Below are 19,096 nucleotides of genomic sequence, written 5' to 3'. Positions count from 1 at the left end.
CGCTGTCAGGATCAAGATGGCCGAAGAGTAAATTATCGCGAGTGTAATGGGGAAAGATGGGAACACGCACAGTGAGGAACCCGTTTTTCAATCCTCCTGAGTAAAATCCATCGTCCTTAATTTATGTCTGACTTTATAAACCAGGAAAAACAAGACACAGACCAAGAGGTTGCAAAGTTCATTAGTGTACACTGATGGAAAGCCATGACTGTTCCTGGGTGGTCATGGCTCCCGCGGTGGGGTGCGTGCTGAAGTGGGGAGCTTGCACTTTACCTGACTATCTCCATTATATGCTCCAAGGCATCTCAAATATTGTAATTTTACTCCAGTACATTTGTCTGACAGCTTTAGCTGCTAGTTACAATCGTCATAATGCTTTAGGACACTTTATCTTAAGCTGTAACGCATGTTCAGAGAGAACAAACTGACATACTACAGATGATTTTACCCCGCGGAAAAGCATCCTTTAACGCGAGAATCAGATTGATTTTTTTGTTGTTCATGACGTGGCTTTAAGCTCTGGGACACACGTTTTTGGTACGTCTGAAAAGCAGAAGTTTGAAGCACGTTTGTTAAAAATTCACCGAAGCTGCAGCACACGTGACATCGGCCTCATACAAACATACTGGAGATGTTTCGCGAACTACGCAAAAGAGAAATGCTTCCTGAAGTGTGAGCTGGGACTGTCAGACAGCACATCCTTCAGCTTCAGACGTGTGGTTCCATTAAGGCTTTGCTCAGAGGAACAGAAACACCTCAGCATGGTGCTGCGCCGGGCTGAGGCTTGATTAATTGTGCCTTTTTGTGTTTGACAGATTCGCTGTATGAAATATGTTCCTTAAAAATGCTGACTAGTGTTTTGGAACTGCTTAGCTTCCAGTCCTGCCAGTTACAATCTGGCCAGTTTCTGTGTTTTTACCACACAAGCTCAATTAGAGCAAGCAGACTTTTGCAGACTAAATCATCGCTGGACACAAAACTCTCAGCTGAAACCCAGACTAATAAAATGTAGGTCGACTCGGTCCAGTTTTCTTCACTTCGTCACACGCCTTAAGTCCCAAATCAAAAATATGCTTCAGTAGTGCATCGGTTTGGATAAGAAAAACCTAAAATAACAGCTTCCAAAAAAAAAAAAAAAAATTTAACTGAGAATGAAGGAGGACCGATGATGTAAATGATGCACCATTTCTGCACAATCTGATCAAAATGATGCATTTAATGCACTTAACACCTGAACAAGAAACAGCAAACGCTCGAACCACACGCTTCCCACATTCCTGCTTTGCTTCACTACGTAACATAACAAAGGGAAACGAGGCTGCAGATTTGACATCTTCAAAGCAGTGTGAAACACCAGGCGCACGTGTCTCCATGCAGGAATGCAGCGGATGGAAATGATGGATGCACTGTGGAATACACGAGCCCCAGCTGCTGGGCTGCTGTGCCTTCTCAGGGTTCGCTTTAATGGACGCGGACCTTTAAACTGTTTACTCTGGACCTGGGTGCACTTTCACAGCGCTGCGTGCAGGCCCAGGAACCGAATTTATGGCAACTCTCACAAGTGACTGTTGAATCAGCGTAAACAATGTGTGGGATTTCGCGGGAACACCCAGGGACAACCCGGGAAAGAGTTACTCACTTTGAGTGATTTAAATGCTGTTTGCGAAATGAGGCAAAATCAGGCGACATTTACAAACGTGCTGCCAAAAGCAATCCTATCTGCAGGAAATCAGGACAGTATAATTTATTGAAATTCCTCTGAAATATTTGAGCTCAAAAGACTGAGCTGGAAACAGTGAAGTGACACCAAATCAGTCAAATATTAAAATATCCTGATTCTCTGGTGAAGAAAGAAAGGTTTGAGAGAAGTGTGAACTAATCAAGTCAAAAACAAAAGTACAGGAATGGTTATTTAACTGGTTAATTAATTTTGGACGCTGCAAACAGCAGCTGACAAAACAATCTCACAATCAGGAAGACGTTCTGTCATGTGAAGCCATCTTCAGCAGATGTGCCTGATCATGGAATTGCAAATGTTCTCCATTTTTCTGAGGACTTCAGGACTTGACCACGTTCAGGACCACGTTAGCTTCAGTAGCTGGCAAAACAATCTCAGTTCATCTAAGTTCAACATCTAGGAGAGTTCAGAAAGCTCAGAAAAAGCTTTAATGTGGAAATGATGCTGAACTTGTGTTGAAAGGGATCACATGTTTCTGTAAATTCACTGCTTCATTAACACAGTAAGCAGATCTGTGATTTTTGTGCTCTTTAGCTTCAGCCTCAGCTTTTGAGCAGAAACAAAACTTTTTGAAGCTCACTTGGGTTTTTCTTATCAGCTTGGTTGCAATCAGGATTTTCTCACTTGCTCACTTTCTCACAAGCTTTTGCTGGTAAAGTCTACTTTTTTCCTGTCACTCTTGGGTCTGAGAAAGATGTCAACAGATGTTATGAATTTAAAAAGAAATGAAAAAAGCATCAAGAGGGCAGGTGACTCATGTACAAAAAATATATTTGATTTCCATATTGTTTTAAACTGAATCCACAATGTTAGTCACTGCTGTCTGGAGGTCGTCCCCTGGAACAATATTTTCGCCCAATTTTCCAGGCTTGGTAACATCTCTGCCTGGATAGAAACTCTGAATGATGTAAGGTTGACTTGGTGAATGAAATAAAATGAAAAGAGAGAGAGAGAGAAAGATGGAGAGAGATGGATATGACCTCTGAGACTTTCTTGACGACATCTGGCTCCCTTCACTTTCCCTATAAAACCTTGATATTAATCCCTGCAGCATTTTAGGGCGCTGCTCAAGTAATACCACTCAATAGCAAAAAGAACAGCAGAGTTAGTAAAAATCAGAGCTACTGCCATCAGTACATTTCAACATGGGTATGTGCTGTGAGCAGAATGAATTCCACCGATTTCCTGCTGCAGTTTTGCTCTTTCATCTACAAAAACGAATGAGTTCAGTGGGAGCGTACCTTCAAATTTGTGGTACTGTGGTCAAAACTCCGGGGGACTTCCTGTGTGGCAGTGCGGGTACTTTTAAGTATGCGTTTGCCAAATTCCGCCATGTTTTCAGATTATCCTCTTACCATCGTCTTTCGGCCGAGGTCTTTCTGGCAGAAAATTCACCGCAATCGCATTTAACATATTGTCCCAGTTTTTTTAAAAATTGTCTATTTTACATTATTATTGCAGAAATGAAAGCCAAAATGGGTGCCACTACAGTTCTGTACATTGCGCTCATAAAGTTTGGGAGTTCAAGCCTTAAATCAATGCCACATGGACTCTTTTGGACATCTGCAGCTATGTACAACATGTAAAGTTGCTTTAAATCTTTTTAAATTAAATTTGCCTTAATGCCCCTATAAGCAGGGACAGTACTGAAAACTATTCCCTCTTGTTACAACAAAATCAACAAAATTCACCTGAGTCGTATTTTGCTAAAACTTTCTTTTCTTTCCTTTTTTAATCGTTGCCCTCACTTTGAGCTGCATCTCATGGATGCTACATAAATAAAGATTATTATCAATAAATCATCAATAAATAAATGATCTTGATCTCGTACCCTGTCCGAAGCGTCCAGTCTTGTGGACCTCAGTGGCTCCTCGGTAACCCAGCATCCTGCACACCACGTCCCCATCCTTTTTATCCCAGACGTCGTCACACACCGTCCCCCAGCGGCGCTCGTGGAAAACCTCCACACGGCCTTCATGAGGACCTGACCCATTCACCAGCCGCACCAGGGCCTCCTCCACTGCAACAAACACACAGGCATATATTAAAAAAATGTATCCGCAAACACACACATGAATTGGCAGAGGCATTTATACACTTGTTTCTACCGTTTAATGTGCTTGCAGATGAAGTTTTCATGCAATAAAATGTTTGTAGGGAACAGCGTCACGAGACCCTTGTCCCTTAGTGTACAGACACTGAAGAAGTCTTTATTATTTACTCCAACAGGACTACACTGATAAAAGACATGACTCCCATTTTAGCCCGACGCTTACTTGTATGGCTTTGAAATCACACTGAACAGATTATTTTCACTGTGAGTGTTTGTCGTGATTTGATTGACCCTGTAAATGAAACCAATATGAAAACATACAGACATTAATAGGTTGTTTTCAATGCGTCCATAATCCACAGAAGCTGATTCAACAAGGAAAATTAAATATAATTATTCTGGGTGGGATGTAAACCCACTCATAAACAGTTAGAGGTTACAAAAACTTGGGACTGAGGTTCTATCCAAAAGTTTTATTTTTTTGTGTAATTACTGACCGTCATTTGAACATAGTTGGGCAATAATCTTGCAAAATTCATAATTTTCTTCTTTGGCAAGCACTGTATGCATATGTAAGCATTTATCCTGTCATCTCATTGGACGAGACTCCAGGAAGTCACTGTTCCCAACACATAAACCCTCGTAAAACCGCAACCTGTTGTTTTTAGACTTGTTGTTATAAAAGACAGCTAATACATACACACAAAAAAACTAACAGTGCGTGAAAATAATGATAAGAAAGACACATCATCCGCAAGTTTGTGGCATTTTGCTCACTTTAATTTAGCATCCACAGTCTGAGAATATCTGATTTCAACATAGTTTTAACATCAGTCCACTGAACAAGTCAACAACACAATACAGAACTCTTAAAACTCTACAGCATTTGAGTCAGACTGATGCATTCAGGCCAAGAATCTGCATACAAGCACTTACCTACAGTATAACCAGAGTTCAGTGTGCATGTGAGCATGTGTGTGTGTGTGTGTGTGTGTGTTAGCCAGAGCTTCATGGATCCACAGCACATCTCGTATTCCTGAAACTATGCAGCAGCTGTACTCATATAATTGACTTGATTTATCACCTTTCAGAACGGAGAGTGAAAATGAGAAAAAGAAGTAAACACACACACACACACACACACACACACACACACACACACGGTCACTACACTCTTTTGGACTGGTGTTAAGACATGCACCGACTGAGACTGTTGACAAAGTGCTGGAGAGTAAAGCCAGACACATTATCTAGACAGGATATTAGTCTCATCAGACCATCATAAATTTTAACTGTGTACCATTTAACGCTCATTATACAGGCAAGTACTGTGCACTCACTAGCCCATCATAATTTAATATCTGCCATGACATTATACTAACATATCTGCTGCACATATTTGTATCATATTCTTGCAGAAAACTATGAAATTAAACACAGAAATAAGATCCAACTTTTGTCAGACAATATGAAAGAGAGGAAAAGCAACGAAAACACACATTAGTGTTGAACAAGGGATGAGTAGTGAAAGAGCTCCTCAATTACCTGAAACAGATGTTAAAACTAATTGTTTAATCATCAGATACAAAAAAGTCCCTCTTTTTCACTTGCTGTGAAGTTGGGTAAAACTGGAAGACCCTGCTGGCACTAACATGCCAAAGTGACCAGTATTATAACTGAACAGGATACTTTTAAATGTCCTTCAGTGGACCACCAGGCTACAGTGTTCTCCAGTGGCAGCAGACATCTTTCCACAGGCGTACAGTGTGAAAGGTGTAATTTACAGTTATGACAGTATATAATTATCCTTATGGCTAGTCTTCTAGTCAGTGCCACATAATTGAAAAGCAACTTAAATTAGCTGCTTTTATCTTATTTTTCGTGATTCCTGTAAAACCTGACACAGATAAACACAATACGTTCATTCACTGAATGTCAGCTGAATCAGTGTTGATATTTGGCCTTTTTTTCTTTTCGTAGACAGAACCATCAGTAGGAGTGGCTTTACAGCCATTTTGCCCTGGTAGTTTTGAAACTTATTTTCTGTACTTGAGTACTTTTCTGTACTTGTTTGTTGTATGTCTACTGGGAACAAAGAGCATTTTAAATCTTTAAAACCAATCAACTGGCTCATACAGCATATGCAACAAAAGGCCGTAATCACAGTGTTCACATGTTTGAATACATGTGAGACATAACTCAGTACTTTTTCATCTCTGTTTTAAGCCATTCATCTTTTTCTCTCTCAGCCTTTCACCCCCCCAGCCTCCCTCTCTTTACAGTGCCTGAGGCTCCCCACTGTGCAAATGAGAGACTCTGGAGACAAGAGGAGGAGGAAGGCGAGGAAAGGTTCTGGATGGAGGCACCACATGACTGAAGTCTTCAGAGATAATGAGAACCATACAAGCAAGCTTCGCTGACGTTCATATCTCTGCCATGAAGAGCTGGACTGCAACATACTGGAAATGTGATGAATTATGTTAATCAGGTGGAATTGTAGGCCCTACCAGATTTATTTTGCAGAAAACTTTGGTAAAACTGAGACTGGAAACAATTTGTTTTGTGCTGTCGGGGGCCAACCTTTCAATTCAGATTTTCTGATGAAGAGATATCTTTATGCTCAGAACCAGCTTAACTTCCAGGGTTCATAAAATCCCCTCAAGACCTTAAGAGTAATGAAGTAAATGATGTTTTTCCAAGCAGAAGTGATTTTTTTCATTTTACAATAGTGAGTCATTAACGCTCATTGTCTTGCAGGACCTGAACTGATCTGTCTTGGGTTGGGTGCCTTTGTTGGTTGCGTTGGTTAGGTGTGGTTAGGAGCAGGGGAATCCATAACAACATGCACTACCGCTGTGTGGAAGGTGGTCCTGGATGACACCATGTAAATGTTTAGAATGACGTTAGCTGACTTACCCTGTACTTTGCTGACTTTGGCGAGGTTTACACTATGGCAAACCCCACCAAATTGTTAACAGAGATAGAGCTGCATTAGTTAAACCCATCTGCTTAATCCTTCTCCTCAAAGGCTTGTAAAAGTTAAAATACAAACAATAAAGCATAAATTTAACTTTTGTTGTTGTATGTTTTTGCTTGAGTAAGCTATGCAGCCAAAAGTATTGATGTTGGAGCCAAATAATCCTCCATTTTCCTTATCAAACTGTGTTATAATACCATGACTAAGTAGCTACAACAGTACAAGAGCAATGCTGTTTATTTACACATCTTATACATGGATTAACTCTAGGCTAGTTTTTTAGCATAATCCTTGGTATGTAAATTCAAAGACCCACTGTTAAAGAAAAATGATGGGCAGTAAATCTGCCACAACATCAACATGTCAAAACCACAAATTCCATTTTTGAATTAAAATATGGGAAAATAAACTTAGCAGTCATGCCTGTGGTAAAAAATAAGCTTCAAAGAGCTGAATTAAAGTAATAACTAAGACCCTTATGTAGTTAATGGCTTTTCCTGAGCTTGTGCACAATAACACGTATGCCCACAGACAGAAAAGTTACGATGCAAAAAAAGCTCCCATGTTCAAGTTGGACAGCCAATAAAATGGTTCACCATAAAGCAGAAACACTTTCATAACACGCCTTCTACCTTTTCAGTGAAAGTGAGAAAATTAATGGGAGCTGCATGAGATGTAATGACTGTTTTCGTCCAGAGAAAACTGGGCAAATGAGCACCGAGTGTTGGTGGTCGTCCAAGTGGTTCAAGCCTCAGAAGATCCAGGAGCTACATCATCACACTGTCAATACCTGAAGAAGGCCAGAACATGGAGCGATCGCTTTTGCTAATGTTTATCTGGCAGGCAGGAAGGGTCTGGACTGGACAGAACTTAATGGCTTCAGGACAACCGATAACCAACTCCATCTGTTCACAAAATGTTCCCAAGTCGGATTTTATTGTCTTTCATATTGTTTGCTCTTCTCATCTCTTTTTGTTCCCCTCTTTGTTTCTTTATGTTTAGCATAATTTGTTTGCTTCTAATTGGATTTCCTAATTGGTCAGTGTATGAGCAAGGATACAAGCAGATTTTGCACCATTTTGTGTTTCTCATGTGATTTTTGTTTTTAAATTCTACATTGATACACCACTCTAATTATCTGTTTGTTTTTTTTCTACCATCAACCAGTTAACAAAGCTTAGCATAGAGACAACAAGCAGGGGAAAGTGTTGCCCTGGCTGGCTCTGTCCAATGGTCACAAAAATCTGCCTACTAGCAGCGTTAAAGCTAACCATTTAAGATTATTTTTTAATTAAGTAAAAAAAAATTAAGTGAAAAGTGGATGAAGATAAAATTAAAATAAAAGCAAACAACTGACTCAATGTGTGCACAGCATTACAAACAAATGGTATTAGATTAATTCATACTTGAGGGGAGCTGCATTGTTATCTTTGTTGATAATCAAATTTAACAAATAAAACCTGAACACAAATATTAAAAACTTCAGTCAGGGGTATTTCAACACAGGTGAGAGAACAAATATATATGAATGACCTCTGATTTGGTCCTCAGTATTGTTTTTGGAGGCTTTGCTTCAGGTGAACTGCCACATAAAAATAATAACACAGTGGTTTCATAAGTCTGAGCTCCAAGATGAAATACATTTCTCAGTAGAGTCCAAAGTAATCAGTGAAATCATTTATATGTGAATCCCTGTAGCTGTGCAGGTCCACTATAAAAACAGTCTGCCAAACATTAAACCCACAACACTTAAAGTTCAACCCTTGAGATCCAACTGTCAGTCGCCCTATGAAAGTAAGAACCGTGTGTGTGTGTGTGTGAGAATGTGTGTGTCATGCATCACTTCCAATCTCTCCTTGTAATGCATCAACTGTCAAGTGAAAATTACATGAAGTTTTGCAATGCCCCAAATCAAATTAGGTCTTTTGTTCCAAGTTATATACAACTGGGAAAATGTCTTACACAAAATCTAATATATTATAATAGGCAAATTGTTGGACTCAGGCAATGTTTGACATAGTTCATTGCTCTATCCAAAAAATCAAAACTATGTGAAACAGTACTGTTGATTTAGGGAAACCATGGGAAGATTCACAGGATTTAACAGGATTCAAGGATTTCTGCTCTAACGTGACCCACAATTTTTAGCATGTCCAGTAACGAGCATAAACCTACATCATTACAAGGATCTCATTAGGTAAACAGATTAGTTTGTGAGATTACAGCCCTGCTCACACCTAGCATATCCACTGTGTTGATATCATCACTTTATCGATGTTGGTCCTGCAGGTTATCAGAACCAACGTTAGCAGTTGTGTTCTGCTCCGCACTGGACTTAATGAAATTTACGCTGAGTTTAAACTGAAAATATACACTTTGAAAACACGACAAGTATGTAAGCTAAGCAGCTAAACATGGTTATGTTGCAACAAAATAGCTCTAGCTAATTTTTAAGCCATTTCAAACTGTACTCAGTCCAGCTGACAGGATTGATCCCCTCGTCATCTGGTTGGACAGTCTCTCTCTCTCTCAGGCTGGTGTTCGTCAGCATTTTTAAGAACTTCATATCTGAGTTTCCAGTCCCATAATCAGGGCCACAATGATGCTAAGTGATAGATTTCACTTTTCTACGCTATGTCTTGCAAAACACTTTTGGTTTTAGTCATTTCTCATGTGAAAACTTGGAGTATGCATTAGGGCAGGCTGTGCAAAAATATACAGGACAAATCGAGTCCTGTATCGATTCATTTAATAAGGGATGATTACATATTATAGAAGAAGGTTTGCAATCCGAAATCGATCTCCAAAAAACTCCCAAACTCTTTTCTGTCATTTAAAACAACATTAGTGAAACATTAGAGAAATGTTTTACACAGATCAAAGGTTTCCCTCTCTCTCTTGATCTTACAAATGGCTCCAATCTGGGGTCCATTTGCTCTATTTTTTTTTTTTTTTTACACATTTTTGTGCTGTCCAGGCTTTTAACAGAGCTAATGTTTCTGATCCTTCTAGTGACATAACATCCTGTGTGGCAGGTTCATACTGGGTTAACACCCAACATGTGTGGACCAACGTGCATGTTTCCCACAGACAAAATGTCAGCGGTCTTGGGCCACTCTTGGGTGCTTGTTCTGGTAAGCGATCATACAGGTATGTACTGTATGCTTTGAAGTGTAAAAAGATCCGAGTCATGCATCAAAGATCCGAGTCAGCCACATGCAGTTTCTGACATGACACGGAGATCTGATGCACGTGTTCTCAGTCCGTCTTTCTTTCTTTCCCTGAAACCTCAAACATCCACATGTCGTAAATGATGTGAGGAAAGAACGGATCTTCAACGGCTCTGTAACGGGCAGAAACAGCACTCAGATGGCCTATTTGATGTGAACATCTCTCCATCGCTCATCACATGGAGAAGCATGATGAGGTGACAAAGACGAACAACACTGGTACCAAGAAGGTTTTGGGGTCACTGATGTTTTTGTTCTGCCTTCTTTAATCTAGATTGGTGGCTTTTGTATGAAGTTTCAGTTTACCAGGACAAGACACGTGCATACTTCATGGTTTTCGAATCCTTTTGATGCATGCTAAGCCATGTGGTTCTTCATTGTGCGTCAGAAATCGTGAGATTACGCTGAAAAGAAAAGCAGATCTACAGAGCCTTTAAACTTCCTACGGCTCTTTGTGCAGGAGCTCAGGTGGGGCTGACATGTGTGAGGCCCATAAAGTCATCAGCTCGTAAATTTTTGTGCTTGTATCGCCAACTGTTGGTTTGGATCATAGCGCTGATATACGCGCTCATATTACAGCAGTTTTGCACAGAGTGACTGCATTTTACTAAAACATATAACTACATTTTAACAGTGGATTATTTATATAATTTGCTTATGCAATTGTTTTTTAATGATCTTTGAATTCAACCACGATTAAAAGATTATCAAAACATATTAAAACAAATATTTTTTTCAATTGGCTAATCCACTTACTGACTAATTGTTGCCGGTCTACACCAAAATATTATTTGTAATTGTTCATACTTTTAAAAACTTTTCTAGTGTTCGTCATCTAAAAGGGTTCAGTGGGGGGAAAAAGATGATGAAAAAAACAGAAACAGCAGCTCGTTACCACCTCAGTTAGATTAATTAATGTAACATAACCCCACACAATTTTCCACAATGAAATCTATAAAACACTGAATTTCAGCGTTGAATCTTTTAACAGAACGTGTTCACATTACTGTTTACAGACACTAGATTAACTGACATCTGTATGCACGTGTTTTCATCTTCTAAGTTTGAAGCTTTGAGCAGTTTTCAATTTTAGGTTGTGACAACACTGTGCATAAGGCCTGGTTAGTCAGGCCACGTAGTCAGGTAACATGCTTTGGCACAAAATTACTGTTGCAAAATGTCCAATAGTCTGTTATGTTACAGTGCTGTCGGTCGAAATGGGAAGCTAACGGTGGTCTTGAACATCAGTCTTTTGCTTTGCAGCTGTCTTGCAGCGTCACACTGGAAGGCTAGAAATTAGCACCTGCCACCAGCCAAATTCTGTGATTTTGTGTTGTAGCGGGTGAATTCCCACATCCTACCGATCATAGCAGCGGGTAAATCAAAGGCCACGAGATTGGACCAGGAGTTTGCTTCTGTTCTCCGACTTGGATGTCAGCAACTGTAATGTGAGCTTCTCTTTCTAATCTGTCTGTCTTGCTAAGATGGCTGGTGTATCTCTTGGTTTGCCTGTGTCTTGTTTGTTTGCTGGAACCCTGTTCTGTGACTCTGTGCCTGGAAAAAACGGCAGTGAAATATAACTATTTATGACTGCCGATAAACACCATCAGTAAACTATGCCAACAAAATAACAGAATAACTCAAACTCAGCTGTGGTTAATTTCTGAGCATTTTTAAGGCTACAAAACCAATTCTCATGAAACAGTGTGCTCCCCAAAAAACTCTTCTCCAAAAAAGCTCAGGCAGGGTCCATTCCTCCTTCATCTTTCACATAAGAGTTTTAAGGGATGACATTAACCACTCATTTCAGATGCTAAATAAAATTAACTTTGACAAACTATCAAGGAAACCATTAAGGAAAGTCAAAGCAGACCTAGAAAAACGGTTGAGGTAACTGCTGCCATTAGCCGGCAAAGTGCAAATTGCAAAAAATTGCCAAAACGACTGTGGTCGGTAGATTTTGGAACCTACAGTTCCCCTTAAGCTGTTTCCAACCCTGCACGGCAACACCGTCCCCTCCTTCTCCTGACTGGAAAGTCAGCTCATATACATGTAATCTGAACTTAAAATTAAAGATAGAGATAGATATAGACAGAAATGTAAAATGACAACATCCTCTTCTGGTGTCCAAGCTGCGAAATGGCAAATACCTTTTACTTATTTAACAGGTGAAATGGCACCTGAGGAGGAGTGGGTACTTTTGCTATTTCCATGAAAAACAGCACTGCTCCTTTAGTGTTCAAACATCTGAAATAACCTTACCTGACAAGGATCTCTTGTGGTTGTGTGAACTATGACTTCTGCCTCTCAGAAGCAAAGGCCAGATTTGTCTGTTACTGTTACTGCACTGTTTATTCATACGCTGTATCAGCTCTTACCTATTTTCTCTCCTCGGTCTCCTCGGTCTCCTCGATCCCCCTTCTCCCCCTTAAACCCTCGTTCTCCTCTGTCACCTGAGGACAACAAAGAAAAACAAAACAAAAATAAAATCTTAACTGGCCAAACTCTTGGTAGAACATACTGAGACCAATGCATTAATAATCAGAAAACATTGACATACAACATCATGGCACACAGGTATCACTGCAGATTTCAGCTAGAAAGGAAACGTTGAACCTGACACTCACATCCCAAACTTTCTGGACTACTGGAAACTGTTCCTCTACCTCACACCCACTTCCTCTCCTTTGTATATTTTCAGAAAAAACCCATAAAATAGTCGGCCCTGTAATCTTGCTCTGTGATGTAGGTATAAAATGTGAAAATTAGAGGATACCCACTCTGTCTGGTGCTTAATTTACCTCTAAGTGTTGTGGTGAAATATTTTTTTGTTCTGCTGTGGAGGCAAGGTGAATAAGGTCAAAAGAGGGGAAAGCCTGAAGCAATGAAAACTGGTTTTTCTGGACCGAAATAAAGATATCAGTGTCAAGGTAATTTCTTGGATTATCTTTGCAGTGTAGCTGTTTGCATGTTGGAAAAGTTGATACAATGCGCGCCGCTCAGTCACTGTAAGCAAATACCCTCCTATTTGTGGTTTCTGCAAAATTACGGTACGTTTGCGCACAACACCTCCCTCCCCAATCAGTAGCTTGGATACGACTTGTTCCTCATTTGTTTCCATTTCAAAATATAACTCTACTCCAAACTCCCACGAATGACCTCCAGAGTCAGTTTCTGTGCCATTTGTTGGTGATGATTTTTGAAACCACAAGTCTGTTTTTACCATGAGGCTATAAGAAGACGAACTTCAAATTGGCACTCATCCCACGTTGAATTTGACTCTTTTTTCACATCCAAGACCACAAGGCAGCTGCCAGCCGAGGTGGCACGCAGCCCCACCTACCATGTATTAATGTATGTGTGTTTCCATGACCGAGTGGTGCAGCTAACACCACACCCTGCCCATGACGCCCTCAGATGTCAGTGTCACCTCCATCTTGGCCACATCCGTACCAACTAAACAACAGTGGAAGAAAAACCCAAACACACTTTTAAGCTTCTGCTGAGCCACAGCAGCAGATGCTTTAAAACTGCATGTTCAATTTCATATGCTGATGGCCCTGAATTGGAGCAGTGGGTAAATATCAGAAATTTAAGCACCTAAAGTTTCACTAGTTCACAGTTTTAGCCACTTTGCAGCATCAATTTTATTCAGACTGAAACAACTACTGGATGCCTTTAGATCTAGAGGAACCACTTTGAGGATCACCCTGAGTTTTCCTCTCGTGCCACCGGCAAGTCAACATTTTATTGACTGGTGAACATGGTGGACTGTTTAGCAGCTTAAGACCCAAATGGATTTCACTGAGCGGCCAAAAACAGGACTGAGACCAATCAGTTGGATGAAAAAATACACAACTCGTTGGGAATATGTTTGCCAAATCTGTTTGAAATAAGCACAAAATGGACAACACTCAGCAAACACAGCTTGTCCTCAGCTGATCTGTGATGCTTTACAACCAAAGAAAGAGACAAAACTGAATGCATCATTCCCCCTCAGTCTACCTACCATGAAGCTTCCCAGTTCAGTTTTAACAAGCTTTCAGTGGCCCCTCTGTGGCCCCATTCACACCAGAAAGTCTACAAACTTCACCCTTCACTGGTTTGTTAAATCCACAGCCAGACCCCAGATGGGTGGAGAAAGACAGACATTGTTGTAAACTGTCAGAGTGCAGATGGCCAAATATCTGTGAAGATCCTTATTTTCTTCATCTTGTCTCCATTTTTTTAAAAGAAAAAAACACTTACACTTACATTTACATCATTTTGAGCTTTTCTTTACAATATTAACTTGTCAGTCAAGTGCCAGAACCTTTTCTTTGTGGTGATGTCTTTCCAGCCATGTTGGCTGCTGCTGCCTGTGCTAATTTTCCACGTTTTCCTCTGGTTATACCTCCTGCGACACCAAATTAACTTACACCATGCAGGGTAGGACTTGCAACAAAAGATAATTTCCTCTTGCTCATTTTTACATGTTTCACTGATAAAAACAAACACAATACACAACTGACGATCATCTGTGAAATATTTCGTTTCGACCATTTGAGATTTGTGGCAGTGAGCAGCACTTCCAAAGTGCTGAAATGGGCCCCCGACACATAAAATGTGGCACTTTAACAGACGATTTTTTTTCAGCAAAATAAAGCACTTTACATTTACATCCACCATTTTATCGGGTCATTGACCAAGCGAGGCATCAACACTCCAAGTGCCCTCTTTGGAGCTTTATCTTTATGCCTTTTTATAATGGCTGTTATGTGATTGTTGATTTATGATCCACAACTGCTTCCAGGAAAAGCCTCAAAGGCCAAGTTCTGTCTTTAACATTTATGGGAAGCTTGCTGCATAGCTTTGCACCTACACACATTGTGAGGGCAGCAGCATGGGGTCATCTGTCTATATAAAAAATGCACCAAAACTAAAGTGGCGTCTGGTGCAGAGTGTTGAGCCATAACAACCAGGCACAAGTGCATACACAGAAGACAACGCAGAGGCCTGGTCCAAGGTTTTGAGAGCTACTGGCCAACGCGGGGACTGTGGGACTCCAACACTGGACATTTCAGCCAAACCCAGCTCTGATCGGCAACAGCTGTTGGCGAAAGAGAGATACACACATGCTATATACATATACACACAAAGACATGAGGACACTGAAAAGACTTCAGCATCTTATCAGTTTTGTCATGGACACAGTATTCTGCGTGTCTAAATGTATTTTTGTCATCGCCGGCACCATTCAGCTGGTGATGCCAGAGCAGAAACATCAACACCCCAGGGGTTATGTAGATACAGACTGGTCTGGATAAATGAGTGCATGAGTGGACGGCTGGAAAGGAGAATGAGAAAATAAATATAGAAATCCCAGCACAGGGTCATCAAGGCACGGTGTGTTCAGTGAAAATCCTGTTTTATTCCTAAAGTTGGCATGAAATTCCATCTGTGTTGTTGCAGAGTATTCTCATGCCTACTTGGAAAAATTTGAACTCTGATGTCAGAGGAATATATTTAAAGTGTGAAATGGAAAAGTACTGGAAATCCAGAATGGGGAAGAATTTCCTGATATTCTCTTAGAATGTGTAATGGTATACTCAGCTGTCTTGACACATTTAAAAGCACAATATGGAGTGTGCATCATATGAGAATGACTGATCAACTCTAAAAACACTTAAACGAGTGGACCAATCAGTGGAGTGCAAAAGCAGACTGATGGATCTTTATATGAAATCCAAATCGTGGATGTATTGAGAGACCTGAACATTGTGTTCTCCGAGTTCTTTTGGCCTCCTGCTTCTCTTTTGGCTCATGAGGATGCTTCTTGGCTAACTCTGTGCACACATGAATGATAAGATACGAACAACGGTGACACAGGTCTTAACTGGACCTAACAGCACAAACTCTATTGAAGTGTTCAAGGTTTTACAACTGGATGATTATATGTGGTGAAATATTTTCTTACACTGACTGATCTCAGACAGCTGATTCGATTAGCACAAACAGCTGTTTCTTTGGAATAAATAACGGGAAATGTGGACAGTTAGCGCCTCCATGAGACCGGTGCCACCTGTTATTGATGGAAGATGTGTGAAAGATTTGGTTGTGCTTCTTGGTCAGGAAGTTTCTGCTCCGGCAATAAAGTCAACGCCAATGCTGAAATGATTTGAGCTGTGAGAGTGTTGAAAAGATTGAGCCGTGAGCTGCACCAGACTGCTCACTTATGGATGACGAATTGTCGGGCGAGTGAGTGAATGACTCACTTTAATGTGACTGTTCATGTTGCCTCAAAGTACGCAGCCTCATAATTTGTATGTTGGGATTTTTGTATTATCCTCTGATTAATTAGGTAGACATCCTGTGTGTTCTTGTGCTTCCGTATGTTTACTTAGATGAATGTTCGGGATCTCAATGGCTCACGTCAGAAATGAGCAAAAATTCACTGTTATTTGCTCTCACGGAGTAGATAAGCTGCAGACATGAGCATTGAAGACACAAACTGATGAATATAAGAAATAAAAGACACACCTCTGGGACCAGCAGGTCCAACATCTCCTTTTTCGCCCTGAGTGCCGTCAACCCCGACAGGTCCTTTCAACCCTCGAGGGCCCTGGTTGCCTTTTTCTCCTGTAAAACCTGAAACACAAAAACATGCATGATTGATTTCAATAAATGACTGATAATCATCTAATAAGAAAATTGTGCAAGTGGTCGTAATATTATAGGCAATAGCGATCGTCAGACTCTCCTCAACTTGAGCTATGACACCATTCAAAGTACCTCGACTACCCTTATGAAAGTGTTGCATGAACTTTGCCTTTTTAAAATGTGGATGTCGCCTTAACATCCGTTAATAACTGATTCAGGTTAACCTTTACTTTCGAATCATTGCAGGCCTATACCATGGCAATTTGGAAAGATGCAATAATAAGCAGAACATGAGGACTTTATGACCACATTTCCAATAAACCTTGTTGCTTCCTGTCACTGTTCCTTCCTACAGAGACAATGGAAGTAATGTTAGCGTTTCGCTTCTTCCACCACCTGCCAACGCCATTGATCTCCGAACGCTTCCCAGCACAGGAAGAATAGGGCTATCCTTTGTTAAGTTCCATAAAACAATCCTGCAAACTCCTACCCTGTGGCACACAAAGAAGACGTGTGTTTACAGTAAGCACACTCGAATGTCAGAAAATTAATGCGGTAATGAGGTATTGATTGCACCATTGAAGTAAGCACAATCTTTTTCGCTGCATCTCGATATGCTCTGATTGCGCTGTTGTGACTACTCAGCAATCAGAATGAAACAATTAGACTGGATGCATTAGAGGCAAACGTTATAAAATAAACTGATGACGGATGATGTCACATTTTCTGTGGTTTTCCCTCTCTCTGCTGTAAAACCGTCAATAACTCCCTCCTTAAAAAAAACCCACAGGGAAAATGCTATCAATCACATATTGGACAGAGTGCAGACTTTGTGTTCTGCAGGATGGTCCAACTAGATCGTTGAACAAGTCCAGGAGGATTTTTAGAGCCTGAATGCGATGATAGATTCCTCTGGCTTCAATGTAAATGGAGTAAGTGTCAGGTCATGTGCTGCATTACGAACACGAATCACGCAGGTCTGTTGATGCTGTGGGTCATGAAGAAGACCCGTCAGAGGTCAAACAAATAAACAAACAAATAAACAAAATTGCCAGTACTTATCATAGTACTTTTGAATTCAGGTTGGCACCATTTCTGATTGACTGAGTTTACATCATTTCTGAATATTGGCTTGTTGTACAACAAAAAACAAGCAAAAAAAACCCAATCTTTTGAGTTGTGTATTAAATCTGTTAAGTTGGTGTGAGGGATGCTGCAGGGAAGTAGCAGGGTCCTGTTTGGAATAAATATATCACAACAACCTTTGTTTTATTCTGGTACATTTAGTGGACAGATATGAGAGTGGTATCGGTCGTAATTTGCAATTTAATACTTGATGAATGGTAGTCTGGTTGTGCCTACCTCTCAAGCCCGTCAACCCAGGTGCCCCAGGGGGCCCCAGTGCTCCGGTATCACCCTTCTCTCCCTTTGGCCCCGGAGGACCTGCAGGAAAAAAAAAACAGATATTGTCACAATTGAAGACACAGTGCATCGGTGATATTATGCACACAATGCAAGTGCTAATACAAGTATTTGTCCCTAGTTGTAGCCATTTCCAAGTCCTGTCTCGTATTCATATGAAACAATCGAATGTCCTGAAGTGGAGATGAAAGGACAAAACTCAGTAAGTCTCAGTAAGTTTAAGCTGCTTGTATTTTGTTTTGTTTCCAACCCTGGTGAAGACCGTAGACTATGAAACACAAGATCAGATGAGATGAAGAAAAGCTCAGTAAAGTTCACGTTCAGTAACAGAATAGAGACACGCGACGCAAACACATAAATCCAGGTTTATAATTGCAGCACGCGATTCTTGTCAACTGAAATGTGAACAAAGATTTAAAGTAGTACCTGTCCATTAAAAGATCTCTATAGGGGTTTTATTAGAATTATAGCCTTGAAGTTGTATTCCTCTGAGGACCAGTGAAGCTGCAGTTCACATCCATGTCTCTCCAGACTCATATAATATCTGTAGCGACTGACAGAGAGCTACAATCACCTGAAGCTCGGTTTCCTCAGAACCAGTCATCTTGTGGTGAACTACGAAGCTACAACAACTACAACAACTAGAAACCCGGCAACACAGAAGATCAATACAATCAGCACAGTTACAAGATGGACGCCCAAGATTAGTGCCACCAATTCGGTATGTGAGCACATGTGAAATCTGGTCACAATCTGCCCTTCTGTTCCCACTTTATGGTATTGAAAGATGGACAGAAAACACCACGATGTCACAGTGAAGTTGACCTTTGACCTTTTGCATATAAAACGTCATCACTTCATTATGTTATCCTATTAGATTTTTGTGTGAGTTATGACCAATTGTGAAAACATAACGCCTCTGGACATGGCTGTCATCAGTACGAAGGCATAATTAAAAATGTTGAAATATCGGAGACATTCTGTCCACACTGAGTCACTGAATGTTTATCAGTTATTATTTCAGCATGTTGGATCGA

General features: G+C 40.5%; 1 protein-coding gene across 2 annotated transcripts in view; it reads right to left on the bottom strand.

Annotated features, from left to right (window-relative positions):
* The window catches only part of scara5 (scavenger receptor class A, member 5 (putative)), a 64,199-nt gene that overhangs the window by 5,840 nt on the left and 39,263 nt on the right, over nucleotides 1–19,096 (bottom strand). For both annotated transcript variants that reach the window (XM_046373257.1, XM_046373256.1), the window contains exons 8-11: nucleotides 18,000–18,080; nucleotides 16,518–16,625; nucleotides 12,377–12,451; nucleotides 3,570–3,758 (exon numbers count right to left, since the gene is read on the bottom strand). In XM_046373257.1, the coding sequence (XP_046229213.1) occupies nucleotides 3,570–3,758; nucleotides 12,377–12,451; nucleotides 16,518–16,625; nucleotides 18,000–18,080 (453 nt within the window). The remainder of the gene's footprint in view (nucleotides 1–3,569; nucleotides 3,759–12,376; nucleotides 12,452–16,517; nucleotides 16,626–17,999; nucleotides 18,081–19,096) is intronic.

This window comes from Scatophagus argus, chromosome 19, assembly GCF_020382885.2.
Source record: "Scatophagus argus isolate fScaArg1 chromosome 19, fScaArg1.pri, whole genome shotgun sequence".
Lineage (NCBI taxonomy): Eukaryota > Metazoa > Chordata > Actinopteri > Scatophagidae > Scatophagus > Scatophagus argus.
The sequence above is the reverse complement of the archived record's forward strand: the minus strand, read 5'-3'. Positions and strand labels throughout refer to the sequence as shown.